Source organism: Megalobrama amblycephala, linkage group LG6 (genome assembly GCF_018812025.1).
Source record: "Megalobrama amblycephala isolate DHTTF-2021 linkage group LG6, ASM1881202v1, whole genome shotgun sequence".
Lineage (NCBI taxonomy): Eukaryota > Metazoa > Chordata > Actinopteri > Cypriniformes > Xenocyprididae > Megalobrama > Megalobrama amblycephala.
The window spans coordinates 4,419,784-4,442,740 of record NC_063049.1 but is presented as its reverse complement, the minus strand read 5'-3'; the positions used below and the strand labels follow the sequence as shown (position 1 = coordinate 4,442,740).

Genomic DNA, 22,957 nt, shown 5'->3' with positions numbered 1-22,957 from the left:
AGCAGTGTCACTGCGGAGTCGTGAACGCGGATTGACAACAGACCCGGAAGAGAAGACAATGCTGAATAAAGTCGTAGTTTTTGTTATTTTTGGACCAAAATGTATTTTCGATGCTTCAAAAACTTCTAACTAACCCACTGATGTCACATGGACTACTTTTATGATGTTTTTATTACCTTTCTGGACATGGACAGTCTACCGTACATACATTGAAAATGTAAAAAGCTCTCGTAAAAATGTAAAATGTAAAAGCTCTCAGACTAAATTCTAAAATATCTTAAACTGTGTTCCGAAGATGAACGGAGGTCTTACGGGTTTGGATCGGCATGAGGGTGAGTCATTAATGACCTAATTTTCATTTTTGGTTGAACTAACCCTTTAAGCATCACACGACCGAAAGTGCTGAATTCCTGAATATCACCTTGATTAATCACTTACGTTTTATGTGCAATATTGCCTGTTTTTGTTCTATTGTAGCAGCAAAAATAGTTCCAAGCAAAGCAGAACCAGCGCATCTCACAGCTTCGCTCAGACGTTTCCAATGATTCAGTGCTTTGAACGAATCGGCTGAGTGAAGATTCAATGGCCCAATCATAAACAACTGCTTCATTCTTGATTCAGCCTTTTGAATGAATCGTTTGAATAAATGACTCAGTGGCTCCCTCATTAAGACAGTCACTTGCCGCCATCTACTGGCGGTTTAATTTCATGTTTAAAAGTATAAATTTCCCACCAACATCTATTATTTGTAAATTCAAAAATATTTAAAGAATCTCATAACATTATTGAATGCAGTTGTTCTTTTTCAGTGTAAATTATTTAATTTGGTAACAGCCCTATAGTGTCTATTTTAATTCATCAAATGTAAGAATTTGAAATAAAAGATGAAACATAAATTTAATTAGATTGGGTGGAAATGCCCTTTATAAAGGTAAATAAAATGCCCCCAGGGTAAATAACATAAATAAGCAGATTTATATAAGTCACTGCTGATAAAACACTGATGAGAATGTTGCTTGTTTCAGAATAAATTATATTTACAACACACACACACAAAAAATCCTATTTTGTTTTCCCAGACAAGCTACTTTTTTACTCTGACAAGTAAATTACCATTTTAGTTGTCCAAAGGACAAGCACAAAACAAGGCTTAATGTCGAGCACTGTATTTTGTATTTATATTCTCTCCTTTAATGGTAGCATCACTCCTATATTTGATACTGACACAAAGGAGAAGGCACAGGCCTACAGACATATTTTATTGTCATCAGATGTAGCTTTGCACACTACCAGCATCTATAGAATGATTTTGATCAGCATTTTAGTGTTCATAGCAACTTGTTATATTTTAGCTTGTCAATTTATAAACCACAGACCCCCCCACATAACAAATCCCAATTTAACCCCTGCCTATAGTTGGGTATAATTGGGTAATTAAGTAATTTGTTATGTTACCGCAGAATTATCACAACACATTAATTTAAGTACTTTACTATAGTATGTTTCAAAAACACTATAGTATTTACTATAAATTACTATAGTATTTTTCACCTGGGAAGTTTGCATGTTCCTGTTGTCGTAAAATGTTTTATTTTTTTATGTTTTATGTGTGAATATAATAATACTCACCATGTGATCTGTGTGGGATATGTGATTGTTGACATTTTGGTGTCTCGATAATCATAATTATTTTCATGTAAAGTAGCAGAATTGAAATTTTCAATGTATTAGCATATATTCAATGTATTAGCAACAAAAAACGAGCGCAAATCACGCGAGATCTGCCTGTGATCTCGTGTCCGCCTACTCTCGAACCAGCTGGAATATAATATAACACTGACTTCATCATTCCGACATAATCTGAGGCAAACTTAACATTAAAACAGTGAACAAAAGCGCCAAAACACTTTAGAGTCTGCAGGCCAATATGATATTTATATTGTTCACACACACACAAGTCCCTCCTTTCTCGTGAAGCTGTTTGTGTTTCAGTGAAAATCACGTGACCCGCCGCTGCCTGAAGCGCGTGTCCGCCAGTGACGTTTGGAAACAGATTCAGGAACCCTCATCTAAAAATATATGCGGTATTAAACGCGAATAACGTCCTCTCTCACATGATAAACGGATAGGAGAGAAGATCATGGGTTTACAGGTACTGTGAAGAACTTTAGCGAGAGTTCATGAACAACTGGACTTTGATTCATGTGTTGAGCCCGTCGCGAGCAGTAACTCAGTGTTTATGTTTGACGCGTTTATTAAACTGATATTAGCTTTTCTAAAGCAATGTGGTCAGGTGATGGTATAATGGTCCTTTAATATGATGTACACGATGTCGATATACATTTATCATGATTTTACATGACATACAAATGACTTAAAAGAATACCAACATGCCACATATTCAAACCATTCATTTCTTCAAGTGTATGTATTGTGTTTTCATCTTTCCTCAGGTCTGGTCAGTCACCAGTGACTTCAGAGTTGACTGGACTGGATCAAGACCTCATCCACATTGTGCTAAAGGTGTTTATATGTGATGTGAGTTTGGTTTATTGTCTTATAATGGGCAGATTTGTGACATCAGGGCAGTGTTATTTATTGATGTAAGATCATCATCTGAATGTTTATTATATATCATTCTTTTGCTGTGAAGTGAACATGTAAACCTGAAGTTAATTTCAATACACAAAGGTACAGGTTTCACTTGATTTACATCATTTTATTTTTATTTTTTACCTGGCAGTATTTTAAATATCTCAAATCTTTCCAAACCAGTAAGACTTTCCTTCATCTGTGAAACACAAATGAAGATGTTTTTAATGAAATCAGCGATATTTCTGTCCCTCCATTGAAAGTTTATTCACCCAAAACTCCTAAAGATGTAAAATAAATCCATATGAATAAGGTTTCTGAAGAGACTCCATCGCTTCATATGATTATCAGATTTAATTTAGGTTTTTATTCACATGTAAACTTATACATGAAAGATCACAGGACCAGGATTCAGAAACACTGCATGAAAAAAAAGGAAAATGTTTCACTTGATTGTTACACTACATGCCATTTTTAGTCATTCATTTAAACTTTTCCAAATCCATATCATACACAAAGAGTATATTTCTAAGTTGACAAGATTTTTTTTGTCACTCTTATTTGTCATTGACCCATCACTGAATGTGTGTTCAGTACAGCTGAAGTGTTCCTGTTTTACTCTGATTTAGGAACAGTTTTGTTTTACTGCCCCCTGCTTATGTTATCGCTTTCTGATCAAACGTATTAATGCTTCCACTGTATCTTAATCATTTCTGTTTTTATTTCAGTGTGAGGTCGCTGCGTTCGTGAATTATGATTGACAGTCATAATGACTACAGCATACGTGGGCCATCTGTTCCTCATGTCTCTCTACATCACAGGTACAGAATGATCTGAGAAAATCAACATGAACTGAGCCTCCATGTTAGGACCGCAAGAACTAATTTGACCAACAAGAGCAGACAGACACTTTCTGATTCAAATTAGACCAATCATTTTTGTTAGCTATGCTGAATTCAGTTTTAGGTCAACAAAAGAGTGTGTGTGTGTATGAAATATGATACTCAACAAAAAACACACATGCAAACGTGTGTGTGTATAGATCTGCATCGTTGAGTATCATATTTCATACATCAGGCTCTTATGGCTCATATATGCAATTCAATGATAATTGAGAGATGGAAAAATAAGCCTGTTGTGTCATGTTTGACATTTACATTTAACATGAAAAATGTAAATAAATAAATAATAATAATATTTTTTTTTAAAGATTAAACATGGTGTATGAATAAACAAGCAAACTCAAGTTGCTTCAGTCCAGTAAATGTTCATCTTAAATTTACTTTATAAAAACTATAAAAGATTTCAGAGCAAAAAAGGCTTTACTTGATTAAAAAATGGTATGAACTGTCAATCAGAGGAAAGAGGGCTTGAAGTATATCGTGTGCAACAGGATTTTCATCAACATTTTGTTCATGTTGATAGGCCCTTTAAGTTTGCATATTAAATATGATACCATAGGCTAATATATTCATAATAGGTAATGTTTAACATAATTTTACAAAGAATGTTTACTTTAAGTTATGACAGAATAAAATTTATAAGAAATGTTGTAAAAAGCATTCAGTTTCTGAATTTATACCCCCAAAGGGGCAACTGGGGGATAGAAACATAAGAAGTTTTGTTTAAATCAAATCAAATCAAATCAGAAAGTGTATTATTTGTGCCCTAATCAAATGGAAAATAGCAATACATTTATTTTCATATGTCTCTTTATGGTCTTACCTTTTTTAGGCTTAAAAAGTTAGAATCAGTCTTTAAAGGTGCCATCGAATGAAAAATTGAATTTATCTTGGCATAGTTGAATAACAAGAGTTCAGTGCATGGAAATGACATACAGTGAGTCTCAAACACCATTGTTTCCTCCTTCTTATATAAATCTCATTTGTTTAAAAGACCTCCGAAGAACAGGCGAATCTCAACATAACACTGACTGTTACGTAACAGTCGGGATCATTAATATGTACGCCCCCAATATTTGCATATGCCAGCCCATGTTCAAGGCATTAGACAAGCCAGTATTAACGTCTGGATCTGTGCACAGCTGAATCATCAGACTAGGTAAGCAAGCAAGGACAATAGCGAAAAATGGCAGATGGAGCAATAATAACTGACATGATCCATGATATCATGATATTTTTAGTGATATTTGTAAATTGTCTTTCTAAATGTTTCGTTAGCATGTTGCTAATGTACTGTTAAATGTGGTTAAAGTTACCATCGTTTCTTACTGTATTCACGGAGACAAGAGCCGTCGCTATTTTCATTTTTAAACACTTGCAGTCTGTATAATTCATAAACACAACTTCATTCTTTATAAATCTCTCCAACAGTGTGTAATGTTAGCTTTAGCCACGGAGCACTATCAAACTCATTCAGAATCAAATGTAAACATCCAAATAAATACTAGGGATGCACCGAAATGAAAATTATTGGCCGAAACCGAAAACCGAAAAAGAGGAAACCAAGGCCGAAAACCGAAACACAGAAAGAAATTATGCCAATTATTAGTACCACTGCATTTATGGCTATGACTGTGTACTAACTTTACTAAAATCAAGGCATTGCAATTGCATAAATTAATATTAAAGTTTCAAAGAATAAATCAATTACAAATTATGCAAATATTTATTTAGCACATTGCAACAATGCACAGTATAAAATAAAATTCAAACTAAAATGTTTAACTTGACCTCACTCATGTGTACATTAAATAATAGCCTAATGTCCTGTACATTATTATTTAATGTACACATGAGTGGGGTCAAGTTAAACATTTTAGTAAATATTTCTTGCAGGATTTCACTGAACGTATCAGACAACGAGGGTGCATGGCCCTCATCTGGTGCAGAGAAACAAGTCTTTTTTTCTGCGCTCTGATCTCGTTCTTCTGCGCTGGGCGCTGCTCCGTCTCTGTCTCCACGCGGGTTCTCCGCATCCATCGCGGCCTGGATCATTTCTCGTGCGCGCTGCTTTATTTCCGCATCAAAGTAATGGTCTTTATAACGCAGATCAAGTACAGTCGCGACGAAGTGCAGAGGATCTGAATAGATATCAGTGAAACGTGTGCTGACAGACTCTAAGAGTGTACTTTTCATTGTTTTCACTCCGTGGTCCGTCTCAACCACTTTGATTAGGAGACGCTTTAGTGCTGCGATTAAAGGAATAACGTCCGCTACAGATGCATCAGAGGAGCTGATCTCGTGGTTTCTGTTTGCGTCATCACAACATTTCGGTCGTATTGTTTCGGTGATAAAAGTCTTTTTTTTCGGTGGCCGAATATTCGGTGCATCCCTAATAAATACTATAATCACATGATCCGACGCATGCATCCAGTATGCATGACGAACACTTTGTAAAGATCCATTTGAGGGTTATATTAGCTGTGTGAACTTTGTTTATGCAATGTATATAGAGTAGAGAGCTCAGGGGCGGGGAGCGCGAGATTTAAAGGGGCGGCGCACTGAATCGGCACATATATAATGATGCCCCAAAATAGGCAGTTAAAAAAATTAATAAAAAAAAATCTATGGGGTATTTTAAGCTGAAACTTCACAGACACATTCAGGGGACACCTTAGACTTATATTACTTCTTGTTAAAACTGGTTCTAAGGCACCTTTAAGAAAACAATTAGACTTCTGATTTTAACTTTGAGGACTAGTCTAAGCAGCTTATGCAACTGGCCATGGGTACTTAGGTTTGGGGACTTAAAACACTGAATCTGGGAACTAATATATTTACTTCTTTTTTATTGTTAGCACATGTACCTATAATGATATTGAACTGACCAGAGTAATATTCTTGATAACTATTTAATATTTATATATATTTTTACATAATAAGCTAATACTGTGTTTGAAACACAAACACACTGCAAATATCTTTAAAACAAAATGTATTTTCTTGAGAATTAAACCACATGATCAAAAATTATATCTAACAAAATTCACAAGGTTGGTGAATGAAATGAGGAATTACAACTATAAAATCTGCTCATTTCCCACCATTTCTTTTCCTGTTTTGTTTTTTGAATTATATGAACTATTTTATTTGTGACCATGTTCCTGCTTAGTTTGACTAAAAGTAAAAGATGCACATTGATTATTTGTGATTTCATGTTTCATTATGGTTTTCTCCTTCTAGCGCTCCACACAATCCCTGCTCCCGCCAACGTCACAATAGTGTCTCACAACTTCAGGCACATCTTACAGTGGAGTCCTGGGATAAATTCTCCTCCACGGACGGTGTTCAATTTTAGAAAAAGGTGAGTCTTCTCAACGAACAATAAGTCAAGTCTGGAAACAGTTCAGACAAGAAGTAAGTGAAACATCTGGGTAACTCTTTATTTTAAGCCTTGATGTGTAATGCATCATAAAGGTATTCATAATGTACATTGTAATGCATTTTATATTTTCAATAATAAATTATAACCAAAGTTAAAATGCATTTTATTGTTTGCAAATTCCTTGTTAAATCTAAAATTGGTTGTTTTTCATGTTTTAATGCGTTATATTTTCTAAAGCTCTGTTCAGTGAATAGATAAGTGTTATAATGTATTATAACTAGGGTTACAGTTATTCATGTGACCATAAAATGCATTATAAGGTGCATAATGAATACATTAAAATACATTTATAATGCTATATATAACATGAATTTCGGACTACAGGCAAAACAAGTCAAAAATGTCAATTTGGGTTGAAATTTAGGTTTTCACAAAAATGAGTTTATTAAGCCCTCGTCTAGTGATCCCAATGCTCCAAATAACAATTAAACATCTAAAAGTATCTTTATTTGGCGTTTTCTGAGGCTAGTACCTTTCCTTTGACCAAAAATGCAGTTTTTCTCTGATCGCTTCTCAATGACTGGTGCTTCCCTCAGCACAAGTTTGGTATCGTTGTAAAGCACAGCATTGTAGTAAAGCATATCACGATATCGATTTTATTTCAATGTATTGTGCAGCCTTAGTGGCAATATTACTATCAGGGGTTGCAACTTGGTTAAAGCCAAATTTGAAGCGTCCTTGGAGAGTTTCAGATCTTGCATTTAGTGTCATGATTAGAAGTCAACTGATTGATCAGTTTTAGCACAAAAAAAAACTTTTTTTGTGTCGTGTCTGTTGCTGGAGCAGCTAAGAAGGGTCCGCTGTCATTACACAGTACGAGAGCGGCCTCTAGAGGAGAAATACAAACTATCACTTACACACTCAGGCATTTCTAAAGATGTGAACACTTCCTGATCCCACTGTAACTAAAATGTTACTGTAAAAGACAACTGTCCTTTTAAACTTTTGTCAGTATCACACAAATCCAAGGTGGTTTTTCCCAGTGCATTTTCTTACATTTTGTCCTATTTTTACTATCTTTAAATAGACTGATTTCATTATTTTTATAGATGCAAGGGAAAGTCAACAGTGCGGCTGAACATCAGAAATACAACCGTAGATGTCTCTAAATCATTGAAGGACATCTATACATCTTGCACTTTCTATGTTTGGGCATCGCTTGACAACACAGTGTCATCAGAAGTTAATAAAAGTATTACACCATATGAAGACAGTAAGTACTTTCTGGGGGATGCCAGTGATGTAAGGTGTGATGTGAGTCATATTTTCCGTTTCAGTTTTCCTGTACATGTCTGTCGAGATCTAGAGTTGTTAGTCTTTTAAAATGGCTTTGATTTTTCTTTGTTCAGCAATCATAGGTCCACCCGTTATATCTCTGTCTGGCTGTGGAGACTGTCTGAACATCACCATCTCTCTACCCATTGAGGGACCAAAGATAACAGAACAAATGCGTCAGTTTCATAATTCTATGACCTTCAACATAAGTTGGAAGAAAGCTGGACAGACTGAGGTGAGTTCCTGTGGGTTCAGCAGGTGAATCTGCCAAGTCAATGTCCAACTCAGTCACTTGCATTTATCCATCTTTATTTTTTTATCTATTCATGTTGTCCAACTAATAGATGTTAGTTACTGGTTAGTTTTCTTTTTGTTAAAGGGATAGTTCACCCAAAACTGAAAATGTGATGTTTATCTGCTTACTCCCAGGGCATCCAAGATGTAGGTGACTTTGTTTCTTCAGTAGAACACAAATGATGATTTTTAACTCCAGCCGTTGCCGTCTGACGGCTGTATAATGTGTGTCAATGGGAACTCCATCTATAAGAGTCAAAAAACATGCACGGACAAATCCAAATTAAACCCCGCGGCTCGTGACGACACATTGATGTCCTAAGACACGAAACGATCGGTTTGTGCGAGAAACCGCCATCAATGTGTCGTCACGAGCCGCGGGGTTTAATTTGGATTTGTCCGTGCATGTTTTTTTGACTCTTATAGATGGAGTTCCCATTGACACACATTATACAGCCGTCAGACGGCAACGGCTGGAGTTAAAAATCATCATTTGTGATCTACTGAAGAAACAAAGTCACCTACATCTTGGATGCTCTGGGTAAGCAGATAAACATCACATTTTCAGTTTTTTTCAGATTTTCATTTTACTTTGGTTGATAATAAAGAAAGTGGCTCTACAACAGATTCAGTCTCTCATGAATCCTTCAGATAGGTCAGGTGACAAAACTCTCTTTTATTGATGTTGTGTTCCAGGGAAAGTTATGGTTGTACAGTCAGCATCGATCACCGCACCTCCTAATCACTGTGTTTGATCCAGCGTTTATTTATTTAGAAATTATTTTACTGTTTTACAGGTTTTGTGAGATTCACCCAATTATGAGCTCTAGGCTGGTTGAGATCACTTTGTAAAGAATAAAGATTACTCTTACTTAAACTGTTGAATTATTAAATTGTTAGATTATTTTGTAATATCTTTAAATCTAGATTTATTTTTTTTATAATTTAATGACTGTTGATAAATGAATGCTCGCACTTGTTGATTGTGTTTAAAACTATATTTGTAAAGTCACATCAGCTGAATTTCTCAAGTCTTTTACTGTTGTCTTGTTAAACCTAGGTCAGCCGTATCTCTGTATCGAGTAACCAGCATGTCCTGCAGAATCTTCAGCCTGGTGATCAGTACTGTGTAAGAGTTCTTCCCCAAACCAGCTCCAACACCAACACTCGACCTTCTGATTGGCAGTGTGAATACACCAGTAAAGAGGAGCCCAGAGGAGGTAAGGGAATACCTTTTAACAGTTTTGCTAAGGAATTAGGTCAGCTGACAAAGATTAGACTTTTTACTAATAAGAACTCAACAGTAGATCTTAAAAAATTGTCAATGGAGATATATGAAATAATAGTATATTGAGTATTTCATTTATCTCCATTGACACATTTTTTTAGATCTACTGTTGAGTTCTTATTAGTAAAAAGTCTAATTTAAAGGCTCTCTAATGAAGAGTTCATGTTTATCATATATTTCAGATGTCTAAAAATAACATGTAGTTCAATTCAATTGATGTAGTGTAATTCAATTTGAAGTAGATCTCTGTAATTACAATTATGACTAGTAATAATTCACTTTTGACCATTCAGAATTACATTGAGGGATATCAAATTAAAGTTACAAATAATCTCTCAAAGTGTTTTCTGTAGGGATCATCTTTACTCTAATGAGAATAAAATGGGAACTAGTAATAATTTTAAAATTCTCTACAAGTGAAATTGAGTTGTCAGTGTAATTACAGATATCATTAAATTGATTATTATTAGTAAAAATGTAAATGAAGAGATCTACAATAATCACTATGGTGATTCCACAACTTTCCAAAAGAAAGTGTCATCTTCCAAGAGTGTGATGGATTACGGCAAAAGAATTAGAAAGAACCATGAGGGATTTGAAAAGAGAAAAGGTGTATTATCAGTAGGGATGCACGATTTGGGGAAAAAAAATCTAAATAAGAAATATTACTATTGCAATAATATTTTCATTATTAAAATATACATAATATAATAATAAGATAAAAAATAATATTTTTTATTTTACAGAGAACTAATTTTTTACTAAAAACTACAGGATTACCTGTTAACATGCAGGCAACCTATGACTATAAATCAGTAGAAAGGTTTAAGAAATTATTATAAAATATTTTTGTAAGGAGTTAACAGGAGGAGTCCATGTATTTAATAGGAAATGGGAAAAAAAGGAAATGGGAAAAAAACTCCTGTACATAAAAACATATTGATTATCATATAAATTTCTTTAGGGAAAAGTGTTATTATTCCTTTTTTTTTTTTACCCAAAATGGGATGGAGTGAGCATTACTGAGTGCTAAACACACGTTTGTTTCCTTCATACTGGAAGCCAGAGCACGTCTCATGCAGAAACTCCAAATATGCATCAGAGAAGTAATATAATGATGTTCCAAGAAATCCCTAATTTCTTCCCTAAATGCTTTGATTAAACATGAAGACAGTAAACGCACAACTGCATTTTAATGCAATGTTAAACGACAGCATTCATCACTATATAGAATACTATATAATTATATATTGTCTGCCTCATTCTCACAAAAGGAAATTTCAAACACTCCACTGACAATATTGAGTAAAAACTTTTAAGCATTGTCTTTTGTTGGACAACAGGTTTATGCTTCGCATTACAAATTTGGCAAGATGTTTGATGCATGTTGCTTCTTCATAATTGCCTGTTATAAGTGACTCCAACTCACAGTGCTTTCAGAGATGGAGCGGCATTTACTACTGATCACAGACACTCTTCACTAACAGCCGTTGAGATTTCAGAATCACACTGACAAATCGCGAGTTGAGTTTAATTTTGATTAATCGTGTAGCCCTAATAATCAGTTCTGCTGTGCATGTGTGTTTTAATATAAAAATGCAAGTTGCAAAGCTCAATAATGTAAATTGATAGTTTTTAGAAGCGAGATGTCATGACATTTGTTGATGACTAAGTGTTCTACATATGGATTAGAAATTCGGAGTAGAAATTCACTTGTCGAGCTCATGAATTGGATTTGTAACACTGAACAGCTCACTATAGTATTAAAAAAACAAGAAATAATGTTGCTTGGTACTCACACACTGCTCTCCTCACTGTCTTCTTTATAGTGATTTATACCCACAATTCAGTTGTGGCACAGATAACAGCTCATGAGTCCCGATTTTTGCCTCTTGTTCCGCTTTTAAAATCATTTGAATGTGTTAATTGGCACGTCCAAATGATAAACTTTCACTCTATGATGGTTAATGGTCTATGATAGCAGTTAATCCACGAATGCGTGCAGCGTGTGCTGAACTGTTGGACCTCATCCGTACGGATCACAGAATAACTGCAATCCGTTGCACACCTAATAATTAAAGAACACACTTCCTTTTATCTTACCAGAGATGGAGAAAAATCCTGCTCCAGTAAGTAAACGTATCCCTGTGAACCAGTCCCCAAAAATGTTGGTACTCAAAAGCACTTCCCTCCAGGTTTTCTGGTGTGCATCATTTATTTTTACTACGCATACAGACCTGTACACCACTCATGTGCACCCCTGGTTATATGGTTTCAATGAGAAACACCAAAACGCCGATCTGTTGAGACGCACTCCAATAAGTGTGCCAAATTTTTATCATATGGTTCTATGGGCCGCTGTGGACTCTTATCCAGAAGAACAATCAGTCCAAAATACAGTAGAGCTACAGTATGCATGTTTTTGTAAAAGTCACATTACATTGCAAGCATCTGCTCAAATGACTAAATTAGATTTGTTTTGTATCTTTGTCTCTCTGCAGCGTTATATTTAATGAGTTGGTCACTGGGAGCAGCAGTGTCAGGTTTATGTGTGCTGGTGTTGGCGTTGAGTCTGCTTTACACTGGGTCTCTATGTAAGCTGAAGACCCCTCTTCCTGCATCCCTGGTAAGATCCTGTCTGCATTCAAATGCAAAATTTTCTACATTTCATCAGGAAGTTTTTATACATTTTCATTTAAATCATTAGTTTTTCTTACCTTAAAGTACTTTTGTTTTAAGAACTGGTTATGTTTGGTTCTCATCCAATCATGTCAGTGCAGTCACATCAATAATACTGCTATTGAACTGTTGTATAAAATCAATATTATTAATAACCAAGTGAACTGAACCTTCTAACCACAAGTCGAGAGCTGCAGTTCCAAGAACACAACTTTGCAGTGCTGTTAGTGAATGTTTGTTGAAACTGTGGCTTTGTGAAACACTGAATTGATGAACTGTGTTGGTAACGATGGAGCTTGCCACCATAGTTTGCTAATGATGCTTTTGGGAAACTTGCCCCAGGCTGGTTGAAGGCCCATTAACTGTCCCTTGCTCAGAAGTGACACGTAGGGCCCTATCATACACCCGGTGCAATGCAACGCCAGGCATGATGCGTGTTTTTTGCTAGTTTCAGCCTACTGGTCTGAAAACAAGGTGTGTTCAGGCACATTGTTGGCGTGTTGCTATTTTGAGGTTACTGAAAACGACTGCACCACTGACCAACTAAAACCTAGTCTAAAGTCAATGGCTCAGTATTTTTTTTATTTAAAGGGTGCCTTAGTAATATGCTCCTATAGGCGGGCGCATAACGCTTGTTACACACAGCAGCACACAAACAAGAAAGGATTCCTCTCTGATGAAGCATTCAGTCTTTCCGCTTGCAAATTCTGCCATGTAAATAGCGAATCCGCCATGGTGCAAGCACAACTGCATTTTAAAGGGAATGGAAGGTGAGACTCTGATTGGTTTATTCCACATTACGCCAGAAACACACCCATGACTCATTAAGAGAGTAGGTACAACTCTTTTGGACCATGTGCACCGACCATTTTTTCCATCGTTAAACTAGCAAAAGTAGATTCGGACACACCCTAAGTGCACCTGCACTTGAGACCTGCGCTCAGATCATTAAAATAGGGCCCTGTGTTTCTTGCTGATCTCAACACTTCAGTGCCTCTTTTGTAAAAAAACAACATGAAGGCAAGTAGGTTATCAAGATAATAAGATTACTCAACACTTATATCCATCACACCATCACAGTTGTCAAGTTAAGCATTCAGATTCATGATAATAGCGGGGATAAGTCCCCTCCGGAGTCTGAGCTGTTTTTTTGTTTGTTTTTTACCCTGGAGAGTTTTGACATGCCCTGACATTTGTGCTTATTTAAGTTACTTAGAACATAGCAATGTATTTAGCATAAACTGTGCTAATATTTGAGCAAAAGTGTATATAACGAGAATCATACAAGTGTGAATCGTTCAAGTGTGTCCAAACCTTTGACTAGTAGAGTTGGAGCAAGAGCCGTGAGTTTGTCTCATGTATCCTCCTGCCACAAATAATGACTGTTCAACTCTTTCTGTTTTGCTGTTTCTTCTCATTTAGAGTAACATGGTTCAAGCCCAGTATCTGATTCCTGAACAGACAATATATGAGAGAGTGTCATCAACTGAGGCTCAGTCAAATAGTCCATCTAAAAAGTATCCCACCAGAAACAACCTACTGAATGTGGAGGAAGATTCAGAAAACCAGCAACATGAGGAAAACTATGTCAACAAGGTCTGTTTCTTTTAAATAAAAATCCAATTAATCAAAAAATACGATATGAATTTAACAACTGTGAACTTCATTCCTTAATGTCTTAATTGCTATTTTATTCATTTAGAATAACATGTATATTTGTTTTAAAGCTTTGTGATGGGATGTGTGTAAATATATATAGTCCTGATGCTGATCACTTGGGTAGCTCGCCACTATAAATGAATTTTTCTTTCATTTCTGAAGTCTATTGAATTAACATGATTTGTTCAGAGTTTTTAAAAGTTTGAAAACATGTGATTTTAAAGGATTAGTTCACTTTAAAATGAATATTACCACATGATTTACTCACCCTCAAGCCATCCTAGGTGTATATGACTTTCTTCTTTCTGATGAACAATCCGAGTTATATTATTAAATATCCTGACACATCCAAGCTTTATAATGGCATTTTATTATAATTTTGTTCGTTTTTTTTGTTTTGTTTTACACTGCCACCATGGAACCTGTTTATTGAAAGTTCATCTACTGTTGTTCTCACAGGCTGACACAGAGGACGAGGAAGACTCTGATGAAGAGGATGAAGGCAACTACATGGGTTGTGTGATTAATAACAGTGGTTCAGAAACTAATAAAAGCAAAGAGAAGGCTGTAGTTTCAACTTCGCCTCTCCATAACAGTGCTGGGATCTACCATGCAAAGAAAGCAGCCATGGAAGAAATACTTGGGTGTAAAAAGGACTTTATATCAGAAGTGTTTGAAGATAGAAACCGACATCTTGAAGTCAAAAATAATTTAGAATCAAAAGAGAATGAAGAAGGTTCAGGGAACATTAACTTGTTTTCAGTCACTTTGAGGGCTCTGGGACCACAGGATGATTTGGATGAGGAAGAGGTGTGTAAACCTCTGCTACCCAAAACAGTCCTAGATTTATCTACATCTCACACCTCTGTACTGGAAGAACAGACAGAAGATATCCTACTTGAGGAAAAAGAGATGCACAGACAGCTTTGTGTACCCATACAGACAGAAATGACATCAGATGTGGAAGAGGAGGCAACATCAGGATATATGGTGACCCATACAGGAAACATGAATGAACAAAATAGGTCCATGTCAGAAGAGACGGATTGTGACGCAGACTATTTAACACGGTAAAGACAAGAATATTCATGTAAAGACTTTCAGAATTTAATGAACTTGCCTCAGGGTATCATATAATTAAGCTGATAATTGTTATTACCATTGCATAATTTACTGAAAGTCTGATATGAAATGATCAGATTTAAATGAAGAACAAAGATGCAACAACATGTTGGTGATAATACTGGTAATACATTGCAAGTCGATAAGAAACAGAAGATAATATGATTTTATTTTGTGAAGGGATGTAGGTTTTTTAGATTCATGTGTAAAATAATCTATTTTAAGATGACATGCTGGGAATTTTCATAGAGTGTAGTTTTACAGGTTTTTCAGGCAAGAACATAGTGTTTAATATCAAATTTGGTTTATTTATAAAGATAGAGCCTATTTTAAAAAAAAAATTGCTGAAAAGTTTTCGGAATTGTGAGGTCGGGCTGATCACAGAGCACTCATGAACCCGTCAACAACAGCCTTATCTCGGCAAGTCCTTCTGACATTCGCCGCTGACTCTGATGTATCTGCTGTGGTTAAACATGAGATATAATTCTTTTTGGATACAACAGCCAATCTTTGGTCTCATCAATCTATTATTTGTTCCTGGGAAAATTATTTTGACTGAGGTCAAAATTAAGTTTTATAATTTTATATTTTATTTAACTGAAATGTCATACAAGTGCCACTGCCTTTGTTGCCTACTTTTGACTGAATTGTTTACATGTATATTTTCTATTGTACAAATATCTTATATAATGGCTATTTTTGTTCATTAAATATTACTGTTTAATAAAAATATTTTGTATAAATACTTGGTATTAAGAAACGTCTATGTATTAGTGTTGCTGATTTTTCGGTGACTTCAATGCAGTCACATTGTTATGCATAAGGAGATAATTTTTAACATTACACACCACCTTACAAGGCTAAACCAACATTGCAATGCAGCATGGGGTTGTGTTAAATTAAATTTGACACTTTATTTCATAGATACTGGCAATGGCCAACACTGAAATGACGTGAAATCCCCTTAAGTCTTGAAAGGATATACAAGAAATATATCTCTTTCATCAGCACACATGAATGCAAACTGATTTTCACTAATTTATGAAATGACCTAGAGCAGTGATTCTCAAACCTGTCCAGGGGTGGTTGTTAGCCAACTATAGTCGCAAGTTACATTGAACTCTATTGGTTATGACAGAACTTGCGACCATAGTTGGCTTTGGGAAGCACATCCCTGGAGTACCACCAGCCCTGCACATTTTGTACGTCTCCCTCATCTATCACCCCTGAGTCAACTCATGAGCACGTTAGTAGACTTCAAGACCTGAAATGTTTGTGTCTGATAAAAGGAGACCTACAAAATGTGCAGGGCTAGGACAGGTTTGAGAAATACTGACCAGAGAATGGAAGTTATAACAGACACAATTAATCACACGCTCTCTCTCGTAATGTTATACCCTATGGATTCTGAACTGTGGCTATTGAGATAAGCAGTCTTGCAGAGTTTTGCTCTAACCCTAATCAAACACACCCGAACAAGCTAATTAAAGTCTTCAGGATAACTAGAAAATTACAAGCAGGTGAGTCTGATCAGGGTTGGGGCTAAACTCTACAGGAAAGTGGACTTTGAGGGCCAGAATTGAGAACCCATACTACTACGTGTTCTCACTCAAACCTGGTTTCTTTGGTAATGGAACAACTGCTTTTTCCAGAGAGCAGGTATAATATGAGAGTCCACTGATTGTTGAAAAATAGGATGCCATGCAGCAGTAAATTACTCTAAACAACATTTTAGCAATAAAGCAGAGATACCTTCAGGGTCTGTGGACTTTTTGGTACAACGCCTCATTATATCTGTCAGAGGCCAGAAATCTAATGAGACGGGATGGTTAAATCCACCTTTAAACCATGTGACTCAGCGTGGTGATATTTTTCTGTGTTTTGTGCCACATTTCCCCTTGCCTTTTCCCCTTATCCAATCAATCCCGATTTGATAAGTTCTGCACTGGTGTTCAGCACTGAGCCTCTTACAATTCCTGCAAACCAGTGCCTGGTTCACCTCTAAACTAAAGCAGCTATTTGAAAATTATTCTGTCACACACACAAAAAAAAACCCCAGCAACATTCACACTGCATTAGATAAACCCAGTCCCACAGCATAGGTACAGTATTTATAATTCTGAGTTCTGCCGGTTGTTCAAAATCGGATTGGTCCTATTAAATTGGATCAAATCTTGAAAATGGGTTGTTCAAAAGGAAAAAAAGGATTCTGAAATCATATTATATCACAAAACAAGATTAGATTAGAAAAAAGATTAGATCCAAGACATGCTCATTGGTACTTAGTCCCAGGCTTTTCACTGGCCATGGTAGAACACTGACATTCCTGTCTTGCAAGAAACCACACACAGAACAAGCAGTATGGCTTGTCATAGTCATAGTCATGCCAGGATAAGCCTGCAGGAAGGGTACCACATGAGAGAGGAGGATGTCTTCCCTGTAACACACAGCATTGCGATTACCTGCAATGACAACAAGCTCCATGACGAACCCTTACCTCCAAATGATCCCACTCCAGAGTACAGGCCTCAGTGTAATGCTCATTCCTTTGACAAAAAACACCATTCATCCATCACCCCTGGTGACACAAAATCACAATTCGTCAGTGAAAAGCATTTTTCGCCAGGCACACACCTCCATCCAGCTCATCAACTAGCTCCCAAACCCCTACTGGCATGCTTGAGGGCATCCACATTGGTGTTAGACTTTCCAGCATAGTGTTTAATTTGGAGGTGATAACTAGCTAACCACAAATTCTAGCGCTGTTCAAGACTTCCAAGAAGAACTCTCTAAAGATGAGAAAGAGGATTAGTATTAACTGTAAATTCTGCACCTAACAAGAACTTATGAAAATTTTATGTAATGGCCCATTTTAAGGCCAACAACGTAAGTTTAAACAGACTAATTTTGACAGCTCTACTCAGAAGAATGTAGGTTTCAACTAGCATAGGCTATAACTCTTTTGCTACCATCCTGCAACGCATGATTACTCCAATCTGTATAAGGAATTAACTGCAAAAGCCAAGACAGGTGCTTGTTGCAGTGTCTTCAGTCGAAAGAATGTCTGCTCACATGCTGGTGTCAATTCCCTTAAAAAAATATAGCTCTCCGCAAGACCTTCTTTGATTGGCCAAGCAAAAGTGTCTTGAGGTGTTTCCATTTGCATTTTTTAAAAGTGAAGATTATGAGTGGTTAGTAACTTTTCTCTTTTTTCTCACCAAAATAAGGCCATAAAACCCATTCTGAATATTTGTTCACTAGACTTCTGAGAACTGGATCTTGTACCCTAGGATTTATACTGCAAATATAAGGAATATACTATAAGGAATTATAAATGTAAGGAATTATTACAAAATTGTGTGAAAATCACCCTGTCCACTCATTCACAAAAACAATATATTCATTATATATATTTGTACTTTTGTGAAACATGTATTGTGTTAGAAAGGCTGTATGACCCTGAATATTGATGTAACACACCTGGGAAGACAAAGGCCCCTTTCTAACCCTACCCAAATTAACCATCAAGGTGGAATGGTGTAAGGCAGCCTGAAGAAAGAATGTGAGGAGATTAAAAGATAGTGTTTTGTTTTGGAGTTAATTTACAATATAGTGCACAATCTAATCAAATTCACTGGAGCATGGTGCTACATATGTAAACATATATGAACAAATAGTTCATATATCAAAAAGAAATATTTAATCGTATAACCTATATATAATTCTACGTATACCTATATAACATATAACTTTTTAACACATAATAAACATCTAAGTTTAAGCAGATATTCTTAAATATTACTACTATTGTATGCCAACAGTTCAACTAGTTAAATGTGTAAAAGTTTATATAACAATAACACGTTAACTAATATAAATTTAAGGCTTATTCCTCAGAGCGAGTCTTCTTTCAAACTCAATAAAAAGCAGAGGAATCTGATGAAGCTTGATGCTTTGTTTATCCAGGTGATAGGATCATTTACAGGTTCAAATGGCTCACGTGGATGATTACCGTGTATAGCGTGGGTGTGGCCACATTAAAAATAATGAGCTCAGATGGAAAGATTGTACCTCTCGTTGGTTTCATATAGATTACATAAACAGGAAATATTTGTTTTCAATATGACAATTTAAACCCAGGGGGAAAAAGTGCACTAAAATACACCTTATTTCAGTACACTTCCATACTATACTTAAATGACTTTCGCACGCAAACTTGAAAAAAAAAAAGGCTGTATTGTGGTCAGTAGACAAGGAGCGGATCCATGGCAGTAGAGGTGCCGCAACTAAACTACAGTGGAAAAGCAAACCGAAATAAAGCATAGTGGTATTTAGTATACTTATTCAAGTGCACTGAAGTACAAGTGAAGTAGATATATACTTTTAATTAGTGTTTATAGTGTATAAATTTTACAATTTTATTTAGTACAAAAAATAAGAATGTTCTACAAATGTACTTGATTGTATTTAACACAATTGTATATATATATTTTTCAAGTGCATTCAAGTATGCGTTTTATACCTGGGAAAGAAGACACTTCAAGCTTTCTAAAGACACATCTCTCATGTCTGTGTAGTAAGTATTCGTTGAGTTTCTCTTCATTTATGTGATGCTTTTCAGAAAGTTCACAGATGGACATCAGAAAGAGCACCATTTGTTTTCTTTATTTTAAAAAAGCACAAAGTTTTGTTATTGTGTATGCAAATAAAAATACAGTTTCAAATTATGTATTATTTGTTAGGAAAAAATGCAAGTGATTGCACTGGCACCTCTGCCGACCCCAGAGGGCTAAATGTTGAAAGGTCCCTGGTGCATTACAAAGCCCAAAGGGCATCTGATTAAATTCATATAACTCAGGTGTAATAAATGTTGTCTTAGGTCCTGGTAACATCCCGATGATTGGCCTGTCAATAACTTGCAAGATACAAAGTTGAAAAAAAAAAGGAAAAAAGCTTTGGACAACATGGTCAGTGACTCTTCTATATGGGGCAGAGCAGAGATCTTCGGTCCTGGAGGGCCATTGTCCTGCAGAGTTCAGCTTTAACCCTAATCAAAAACACCTAAACAAGCTAATCAATTTCTTTAGGATTATTAGAAAGCTAAAGGATAGGAGCTAAACTCTGCAGGAGATGAAGCTGTCCATCCCTGGGGTAGAGGAAATGCATCTTTATGTGCTACCTTGTTCAGTTTGCTGTAATCTAAACAAAAACCATCTTTCTTTTTTTCCAAACCTATTGTTGAGGCCCATATACTACAGCTCTTTTGAATGATACCAACCTCCAACATATCCTGCAGCAATGCACAAACTTCCTAAAACAAATGAGATGGAATCTGATGGCAACACTCTCAAACTGAGACTCTCTGACTTAATCATGTTCTTCCTAGGAGAAGTCCTGCTGATGTAAAAATAAAAACTGTTCTTTTAACTGTTCAGAAATCAGGTCTGCACTGGAAATATAAACTTGCACAGTCACCCCTTACTCAAGGAAGGGCTGCGTTACCTGCAGGAGGTGAACTTCCACCCACTTTGGAGAATCAATGATTCACAATGGAAGATACCACATTATCAGGGAAGACAGACAAATGTGACAGCTTTTGATATTGATATTCTACTGCCAGTTTCTTCCTTTACTCTTGTTTAAATTAATGTTGGTTTTAGGAGTTACATTACATCTGAAACTCCTTCCACACTGATCATGTGAACGGTTTCTCTCAAGTGTGAACTTTCATATGTTCATATGATTTTTGAGTGAAACCCCTTCCACACATTTGGCTCTCTAGAGTGAATTTTCATGTGGACATTAAGGCTTGATTTATGAGTGTAACAGTTCCCACACTGTTGGCAGGTGAATGGGGTCTCTCCAGTGTGAATTCTCATGTGGACATTAAGGTTTGATTTTTGAGTGAAACTCTTTCCACACTGTTGGCAGGTGAAAGGCTTCTCTCCAGTGTGAACTTTCATGTGGACACTAAGGTTTCGTTTTTGACTGAAATTCTTTCCACACTGTTGGCAGGTGAATGAGTTTTCTCCAGTGTGAATTCTCATGTGGAGATAAAAGTTTGATTTATGTGTGAAACTCTTTCCACACCGTTGGCAGGTGAAGGGCTTTTCTCCAGTGTGAATTCTTATGTGGCCCTTAAGACTTGATTTTCTAGAGAAACTTTTTCCACATTGTTGGCAGGTGAAATCACTTCTAGTTTCTGTATTCAGAGGTTTTTTTTGTGAAGAGACTTTTTTTGTCATAAAGCAACTTAAAGATTTTTCTTCAGTTCTGAAATCATGATCTTCCATATGCTGATTTTTCTCTTCCATTTCCTCCAGTTCTTGACTCTCCTCTTTCAGCTGCATCAGGTCTAAAGAAAAAAAAAAATACAAGTTAACCTTAGTTTAGTGGCACAAAACAACACATCTAAACCAACAAAGGCCCTGTTTACACGTATTAAGATGTGTTTTGGTCGATCAGTTCAGAAGTTAATGAGGGAGACAAATTCAAGTCTCTGAGTCTCCTAATGTTTTAACTACAGCACGGTTTTCTTGGTGCATAATTCCACTTTAAATAGCAGATCTCATTGTTCTGAGAAAATACAGTAGTCAACATTTGAATTGGATCAAAACCTTTCAAAGTTGTCCTAAAACCTTCTTCTTAGGACAACTTTGATGAACTTTGTTGATCCACTTTAAATGTTGACTACTATATTTTAGTGAAGAGTATTTGTAAGAGTAAGAATATTTCTCTGAAGAGCATTATGTGAGACCAGTTCTTGGGGTGATTGACCCAAAGAAGGTGGTCGGCCCTGATGGTGTGACAGAAAGAGTGTTGAACTCATGCGCAGATCAGCTGCCCATGGTTTTCACAAAAATCTTGCACAAATCAGTCTCTCGCCACACAATCCACAATTATCCCACTGCCAAAAAAGACAGTGTAATTGGAAAAATAACCATTTAAGCTACTGAAGACTAACACCAGTCAATTTGAAATACTTTGAGAAGCTGGTCCTACAACATATTAAAGACAGTCTCCTACCTACTTTTGATCCATTCCAGTTCCCTTAAAGAATAATAGATCTACTGAGGATGCTGTCGTTACTGCTCGTCACACTACGCTGGGCCAGCTGAAACATCTAGGTAATTGTGCAAGGATGTTCTTTATAGACTTTAGCTCTGCCTTTAATACAATTCTGGGCAGATTGGTCACAAAGCTTGCAGATGTGAGCTTTTCCCAATCCATCTCTCATTGGATCAAGGACTTTTTGACAAATCGCCCTCAGACTATTAGACTTGGTCTCCACCCTCAGCACAGGCGTCCCACAAGGTTGTGTTCCGAGTCCTCTTATTTATACTCTCTATACTTATGACTTTGTCCCCACTCACCCTACAAACAACAAGTTTTCCGACAATACAACTGTGGTTGGACTCGTTTCAGTAGAGGATGAGACTGCTTATAGGGACAAAGTCCAAAGATTGGCAGTGTGGTGTTCAGACAATCTCAGACTGAACTGCTTAAAAACAAAAGCACTCATAATAAATTTCAGAAAGAGCAGTGTAGTCAAAACGCCTTTATACATAAATGGGGACTGTGTAGAATCTGTCCCTGTTTTCGAGTTCCTAGGCACATTATGACCACCTTCCTAATATTGTGTTGGCCCCACTTTTGCTGCCAAAACAACCCTGACCCATCGAGGCATGGACTCCACTAGAC

General features: G+C 36.3%; 2 protein-coding genes across 2 annotated transcripts in view; one reads left to right on the top strand and one right to left on the bottom strand.

Moving 5' to 3' along the window:
- Positions 1-2,001: 2,001 nt before the first annotated feature.
- Positions 2,002-16,001, top strand: crfb1 (cytokine receptor family member b1). The gene is made up of 10 exons (XM_048192656.1): positions 2,002-2,152; positions 2,454-2,538; positions 3,321-3,413; positions 6,738-6,858; positions 7,989-8,152; positions 8,289-8,449; positions 9,569-9,728; positions 12,298-12,422; positions 13,898-14,071; positions 14,594-16,001. The coding sequence occupies exons 3-10, from the start codon at positions 3,362-3,364 to the stop codon at positions 15,206-15,208; spliced, it is 1,572 nt and encodes a 523-aa protein (XP_048048613.1). The 5' UTR covers positions 2,002-2,152; positions 2,454-2,538; positions 3,321-3,361; the 3' UTR covers positions 15,209-16,001.
- The window catches only part of LOC125269717 (gastrula zinc finger protein XlCGF57.1-like), a 20,075-nt gene continuing 12,822 nt past the window's right edge, over positions 15,705-22,957 (bottom strand). The window contains exon 4 of the mRNA XM_048192670.1: positions 15,705-21,611. Coding sequence (XP_048048627.1) covers positions 20,992-21,611 — 620 coding nt within the window. The 3' untranslated portion in view covers positions 15,705-20,991. The remainder of the gene's footprint in view (positions 21,612-22,957) is intronic.